Consider the following 7,569-nt stretch of genomic DNA (forward strand, 5'->3'; position numbering starts at 1 on the left):
ATACATTTAATGAAATGTGGAGTTCATGTTACAAAACCATTTTAACAAAACCAGGATAATTCCAATGTTTTATTTAAAGTATTTTGCACACAAGCATCAACAAATTCCTCCATAGGAAACTGAACATAAATACTTTCCCACAACTATGTGATCCGATTACTAGTATTTGTGCTGTTTTAAACTGACTAACCCTCTAGCCCATACACCTGGCCCATTGTTCATTTGTTACCTGTCTCCCCTGTAATAAAAAGAAAATACTAACATGCTAAGCGTGCGTTTTCTCCACCCAACTCCAGGCTGGGTTGAGAAGATTGTGCATGAGAATGCAATGGGCACCAGAGACATCATATAAAACCAACACGCGGTCCAAGGCTGCTTCGTTTCAGCTACAATCATGTTCGTCTAGGTTCAGGAAGCCTTTGACGTTGTAAAAAAAAAAAAAAAAAAAAGTGTAAAAAATGTGTAGTCAAATGGCAATTTCTTAATAGAAAATATGTTTTATGCAGTTCGGATGCAAGCCAACCCTAGATACCAAAATGTTCAATTGAACATGCTTTTACCATGAAAACGACCTGGATTTCCACCCCGAATAAATAGTTCATTCTTTTTTAGCAGCTACATTTCCAGTTCAGAATAAGATCGTTTAATAGAATGAATTGTTAAATGAAAACGGTAAAAATGAAAGTTTTACATAAATAACACTGAAAAAAATACCACAAGGCGGTTTGATTCTCTTAATAATGAATAGACCATTAAAAAAATGGCAGTAGAAAAATAAAAATGATAAGTTCCACATTCACAACAGACTAAATAGAAACGAAATCAACAACAAAAAGAACACTGATATATTTTGCTTTACCTCCAAGAGCATACTTAAAACCGTGAGGAAAAAAGAACCAGAAAAACATCCGTTTGCAGTGAGGTATTCGCTTCCGATCTAGCAAACCTACTGAAAAAACTTGAGCCCTGCCACCAGGAAGAACTTTTCCAGGAAAATCTCAGAGTCCAGGACGGCGATGTGGGCTGCCCGGCCAATCAGGGAGTTGGCGGTGTTGGGCAACGCATGGATGACATCGTAACGCACCAGGTTGCAGTCTTTGTTCTGAAGCACAGGGAGTAAAAGGTTCTCGATCATCTCGGCATACACTGGACCTGATCACACAAGAAGATAAAGAGGGAAAGAACCAGCAAAAGGAGAGAAATTTGTTGGTAGAAGCAGTAAAACAATCCTAAAACCTAAGATCTTTATCCTTGCCAAGTATTAACTTAAATTTCATTGACCCAAAACTTTTGGTAGTAGAAGCTATATGGGTTTGGAATGACATGAGGGTAAATAAATGATGAAAACTCTTTCTTTAATTCTCACCAGTCTGTTTGTCCTTTAAGGCTGTTTTGCACATCTCGATTCGAGCAGAGTGATAGGGGACATATCTGTCCTGAAGAGACCCCACCAGCACCACGTTCTTAAAGAACTGAAGACCTGAAATGGAGTTTGAGAGTTGGTATATGGAGAAACCTAAACTAACATCAACTTGGTGGAACCAAAATAATGTCACGCTAACCTGCTTTCTTGCTTAGCTTATAGAGGAAGGTCTGGCGTGGGTCAGAGTGGTCGCGACAGGTCAGCTGCAGCAGAGAGCCAGATTTCTTCCACTTCTGCATAAACCACAACCCTGACACAGAAAAACGAGAGAAACCGTTTAAAAATGAATGGCTCGTAAATGACTGTCTTCAGAAAACTGCTGAGTTCATGAGGATGGTTTACCGGTATTGACGAGGGCTGAGCTGTTGTACAGCGTGCCAAGATGTGGTCCAGACAGAGATAGAAACGTGTGCAGTCTGCTGAGATAACACTTAAACCTGGGCCTCGTCAGCACAGAGCGCACGATCAGATTTCCCAGAGAATGACCCACAAAACTGAGAAAGACAACATAGCGATTCTGTCATCCTAAGGCTAGGTGCGTTTCAGTTTTGACAAGCTCATATTTTCAACCAGGTCAAGTTCAAATTCAATTAGAGGCCCAGTGCAAACTGTCATACTTGGATTGACCTCCATTTGCACATCTGTAAAATAAATTTTAAATTCACGTTATTTGTCATTTTATGGTGCAAAATGGTGCTCATGTGCACCCCCTATGAGGCCAGAATGTACCACGATGCTCACTGGTTCAGACCTCATAATCTTGGAAGAAAGGGAATGGGTGAGGGATTCTTTTGGGCCAAAGCCGGGGTCAAAAATTGTCCCTGTGGTGAATGTGTGTGTTTTTGTTTGTTTGGTTTTTAGTCTAGTGTTTTGACACCACAACAATATTTAATTTATTTAATAGAAATATGTAAGATAACTGGACAAAAGTGTGTGTCTAAAGCCCTCAAAATCCATCATTGTGAAATGTCACACTGGACAGGGCCATTAAAAATGTTAAATGTCTCTAAAAATACTGTGATGCTTTGTGAGTTGTAGTTTCTAATATATTTGAGTTTGAGGAAAAGATCTTACCTTATCTTGGAAACTGTGAGGTTGTAGATTTGTATGTACTGCACTATTTCATCCAAAAGTCTGTCAGTCATGGATTCAAAATCAGCAAATGTGTCATTCTTGAATAACAACCAAAAATAGAGAAGATTAATATTTCAAAATATATCTTTATTTATTATTTATCTTCCAAGCCTATTGAATTTTTATCAGTGATTTTACATATACTTTATACCTTTCAGAGGCACTTATAATTTTTTTTTATTTGTATAATACATAATTTATTAATTCTAGAAACAGCCCAAACCCAGTGCTTGTTCATGGGACTGTTGTGCAGTTTACCTGATTGCGTTCTGACATTAGGAAATCTATACGAGCTCCAGGCAAACCGAGCTCCAAATAAGTCTTCACTAGACGCAAATCCGCACTGTTACCTAAAGAAATAGTTTTTATTTTATATATAGTTTTTATATATAGGATTTACCAACATTAAGATTGTGACTGCTTACCATCCAGACCATGTACACAAACTATTAAGTGTATGCCCTCATCACAGTTTTCATCCTCATCCATGCTGAAATATGGCACAGTGGACGCCAGATCTGCTACCTCGCTGTACAGGAAACCTGGCAACTTTAGTTGCTTCAAGTCCTCTTTTGCTTGGGCAAACCTAAAGATTGAAACACAATCAAACAGTGACACAAAAAAGGAACCTACTGTCAGGTATTAGTTCATGCATCTACAATCTGCAGCAACATGAACTCTTTTAATGCTTCTCCTTTCAATGTACTTCTAATAAGTACTTCTAATAAAGTACATTAAGTAACAGAATCCCAGCTTACAATCAATGTGAAAGAGCATTTGCCATTATTTGTTGTAACATTTATTATAATAATTTGCATGAAATTACTGCAACACATTTCGCTAAGATTATATAAAGATGGCATTACCTAGGAAAGTAGCCTAAAATAATGCCTAAATAGCTAGCTGGTTAACATTAAAATTCACATTAACATTTTAATATAATATACCTAGTGTGCCCTAGATGATTTCAGTCAAAGTTGCTGTAGAAGTGAAGCAAGTCATTAAAGTTTAATAAAAGATTATGAAGGCAAAGACACTATTGTTTGGAATAACATACTGGTGTTTAAAAGGTTTGGGGCCAGTAAAAAAATGGAAAGAAATTAATACTTTTATTGAGCAGGGATGCATGAAATTAATCAAAAGTGACATTAAAGACATTTATAATATCAATGTTAAAATTTTCTATTTACAAAAAGCAATTCTTTTGAATTTCTATTCATCAAACAAACCTGAAAAATTGTCTCACGGTTTAAAAAACCTTGACCTCTGGCAATATATATATATATATTTATTAATTTTTTGTGCATGGCAAACTCCAAAACTAAAGGGTAAGGGGAAAAAAAGAAAACTCACGCCGTCATCTGAGCAGTGGGGGCGCTCTTGTACCAGCACAGGTCGTTGCTGGTTGGTGCTGGTCCAGAAGGCCCTGTCTGCAGGCCGGCTGAGGGGATGTATGTTTCCTGGAGCTGTTCCAAACCCAGGTGATCATAAAAGAGGGTCCTTCCCTCTGCTCCCTCATCCTCACATCTTCCTTCCTCCCCTGGGAGTCCATTAACATAAACCAGCCCATCTGTCTCCTCGTAATAACCGTTCTCAATCATCTCATGTTCCTGCTCTTCCTCCTCGTCCTCAGCATTGGGGCAAGTCTGAATCCCCAGCGTTACAGCTGCAGTCTCCAATGGGCTGATCTCAGATACATCAGTGCTGGAACGGGAGCCAAAGTAGTTCTCCACAAAGCCTTTCTTCACCAGGTCCGTGCTGCTTGTGACCGATGTACTGGACTGGGCAGCCGTCTGAGGCTCACTACATGCTTCTTGCCCCGAAGGTGCACCACCTGGAATATCGGTCTCACTAGATCCTGTCGGCCTGTCAAGGGTCCTTCCCTCTGCTCCCTCATCCTCACATCTTCCTTCCTCCCCTGGGAGTCCATTAACATAAACCAGCCCATCTGTCTCCTCGTAATAACCGTTCTCAATCATCTCATGTTCCTGCTCTTCCTCCTCGTCCTCAGCATTGGGGCAAGTCTGAATCCCCAGCGTTACAGCTGCAGTCTCCAATGGGCTGATCTCAGATACATCAGTGCTGGAACGGGAGCCAAAGTAGTTCTCCACAAAGCCTTTCTTCACCAGGTCCGTGCTGCTTGTGACCGATGTACTGGACTGGGCAGCCGTCTGAGGCTCACTACATGCTTCTTGCCCCGAAGGTGCACCACCTGGAATATCGGTCTCACTAGATCCTGTCGGCCTGTCAGGAGCATTAGTTTCACAGCGGGGCTGGATAGCAGAGTCCTCATTGTAAGACAGCAGCCTATCTCCATGACTGATAGAGGCTTTTTGTTGAGCCAAAACTCTAGAGCTCGATAACGGGAGGCTATGAGTTTCTCCTGAAAATATGAGGCTCTGTTCCTGCACAAGGATGCTGGACTTTCTGCTAGTGACTTCTGTCTCCACCTCATCATCGGAGGGGAGCGAATTAATGGAGGTGAGGGAAGACTGGACTCCGCTGATGCCGCTGGTGCTCTCTGGATTGAGACCCTCCAACGTGGTAGCTCCTTTGGAGGCAGGGCTGAGCGGAGATGGTCTCTGGTGGGCAATCTGTAGAATGGGCTCTGTAGGTGCCTCCAGGCTAGTATTCACAAAAGGAGATGGAGAAACTGGTGCTAACTGTGTTGCAGAGCTGGGCTCACTCTCGATTCCTGAGTCTGAGAGCCTGGAGGAAGCTTGAGGAACACAATCACTTCTTAACGCGGCTCCACAAGCTCCGACGAACGTGGCACCGTCCCCAACTCTACTCTTGAATTCAGAGAAATCGGTCTGTGTGATCTCTGGAACATCCCTCTTGGCGGTCGGATCTGAGTGGTGCGGTAAGAGAATGGTGACCTTATCGCCCTGGTAGGGGTCCTTGTCGCTCGGTTTGACATCAATATGTCTGAGCCCAGCGGGTGGATGTGTTAAATCAATTCTGGCAGCTGCGCTTTGTGCGGCTTCTGCTCCAGTACCTGCCTGGGGCCTAGCCTGCATTTGCAAACTCAAAAGATTGGAAAAGCTGTCGCTCTGGATGCCGGCATCGCCTTGAATGTCGCTTGTGGTGCAGTGTTTAATATTCTGAGCACAATGCGTGGTTGCAGTTTCATTCTGGTGGATGTATTTGCCTACATCATCTAGCTCGTCTTTTGGAGTGTCAACTTCTTTGGACTTGGTGGTCGGTTCACCACGAGGAACCTTCAAGTTCTTGTAGCCTGTGAGGACCACAGAGTCTTTCGAGATCTGCCTGATCAGCTTCTTTGAATTTTCAGTCTTGGCATTCTTCTTTAGCTTGATAGATTTGGCTTTGGATTTGAGGGGAGGCTCATTCTGTTCAGGCCAAGCCATGGCAAGGGCAGCTTGCTGCTTATCTGGGTACGGGCCAAGGCCTCCCAATCCACTAGCAAGGCAGTCCTTTGAGTTGGACCTGTCTGCTTTAGTGGACACAGAGCTGCTCCTGGTGTTGTGAAGACCAAGCCATGGACCATCGCGATCTTCAGGGTAGAAGAAATACGGTAAGTAGTAGTTTAGCAGACTATTTATCCTAAGTGAATAGTCACTTAACTACAGGGACTGTTTCCATTGTGCAAACTAACATTAACAGGATAGTTCAACCAAAAATTAAAATTATGTCAATTATTACTCATCCTCATGTCGTTCCAAACCTGTAAGACCTTTGTTCATCTTCAGAACACAAATTAAGATATTTTTGATGAATTCTGAGAGCTCTTTGACCCTCCCATAGACAGCAAGGATCCTAACACGAGCAAGGTCCAGAAACATAGTAAGGACATCGTTAAAATAATCCATGTGACATCAGTGGTTCAATCGTAATTTTACAAAGCTACGGGAATACTTTTTGTAAGCAAAGAAAACAAAAATAATGACTTTATTCGACAATTTGCTCCGATCAAACTAGGGCTACACGATAAATCGCATGCGATATTTAACGCGCATCTTTCAAACCATAAACAACGTATCCACGTACATACATTGTTTACGTATGTGATACTCTCCAAAATGGCGTCAGAGAGACGTGGAGGAGACGAATTGTTGAATAAAGTTGTTATTTTTGTTTTCTTTGCACACTTACTACGTTTCTAGACCTTGAACGTGTTAAGATCCATGCTGTCGATGGGAGGGTCAGAAAGCACTCGGAATTCATCAAAAATATCTTAATTTGTGTTCCGAAGATGAACGAAGGTCTTACAGGTTTGGAACGACAAGAGATTAGGTAATTAATGACAGAAATTTCATTTTTGGGTGAACTTGCCCTTTAAGGAAATAATGGTGAATTGCCTTATGAAGGGTCTGAACCTTTAAGCTTTTTATAACCAAACCACTACGCCACACCTAGTTTATCTTAAAGACAGCATGAACTAGCACAAAATCTGACATTTCAAAGGTCTTGTCCCTTTTCACTACATTTGGTTCAGGTGTGTCCAGTCCTGCTCCTGGAGGGCCAAAGTTAGTTAGGCTTTAACCCTTATAAAACACATAACTGAATCAGATAGGTTGGAGTTAAACTATCTATGAAGGTGGTCCTGCAGAAGCAGGATCAAACACCCCTGATTTAGTTTTTTTTTAGTCCAGCAAAAGCATACTTTAAAGCTTGCACAAATCGTGAACACTTTCAAAATCAAATAGTTTTTTTTGTAATATATATATTATAGGGATGTGCATCTCATGACTCAGGCCGATACGATACGCATCTCGATACATAGCCAACGATACGATACATTAAAGATACATATGAAGCAGCTACCGATGCGATGCGACGTGCACAAATTAGTGAGGGAATGTGAATTTAATTAGTCGTTAATGGAACCGCTTTAGCTCCTATTGATTTGTTAGGTTATTTCAAGTCAGGTGTTGGACTTTAATCCCAGTTTTTCCTCGAGTCTCCGTGGTGTTGTGAATCCACGCAGCAGCAGCGGTGATGAGAGAGCGCGCTTGAGAAACAGTTTAGAGAGGAGAAATCAATCTACT

The 7,569-nt window shown here is 41.6% G+C and overlaps 1 protein-coding gene across 2 annotated transcripts in view; it reads right to left on the bottom strand.

Moving 5' to 3' along the window:
- LOC107665594 (protein FAM135A-like) overlaps window positions 1–7,569 on the bottom strand; it is a 31,909-nt gene continuing 24,340 nt past the window's right edge. The window contains exons 15-24 of one of the 2 annotated variants that reach the window (XR_001631569.1): window positions 4,802–6,074; window positions 3,911–4,423; window positions 2,983–3,143; window positions 2,816–2,907; window positions 2,498–2,595; window positions 1,766–1,917; window positions 1,563–1,673; window positions 1,367–1,480; window positions 860–1,152; window positions 1–417 (exon numbers count right to left, since the gene is read on the bottom strand). Coding sequence is in view for 1 of the 2 variants with exons in the window: in XM_016456526.1 (XP_016312012.1) it covers window positions 393–417; window positions 951–1,152; window positions 1,367–1,480; window positions 1,563–1,673; window positions 1,766–1,917; window positions 2,498–2,595; window positions 2,816–2,907; window positions 2,983–3,143; window positions 3,911–4,423; window positions 4,802–6,074 (2,741 nt within the window). In the remaining variant the exon portion in view is untranslated. The remainder of the gene's footprint in view (window positions 418–859; window positions 1,153–1,366; window positions 1,481–1,562; window positions 1,674–1,765; window positions 1,918–2,497; window positions 2,596–2,815; window positions 2,908–2,982; window positions 3,144–3,910; window positions 4,424–4,801; window positions 6,075–7,569) is intronic. The other variant, XM_016456526.1, reaches the window with a different exon arrangement.

The sequence above is a fragment of the Sinocyclocheilus anshuiensis genome, unplaced genomic scaffold (assembly GCF_001515605.1).
Source record: "Sinocyclocheilus anshuiensis isolate Anshui unplaced genomic scaffold, SAMN03320099.WGS_v1.1 scaffold407, whole genome shotgun sequence".
NCBI classification, from domain to species: Eukaryota; Metazoa; Chordata; class Actinopteri; order Cypriniformes; family Cyprinidae; genus Sinocyclocheilus; species Sinocyclocheilus anshuiensis.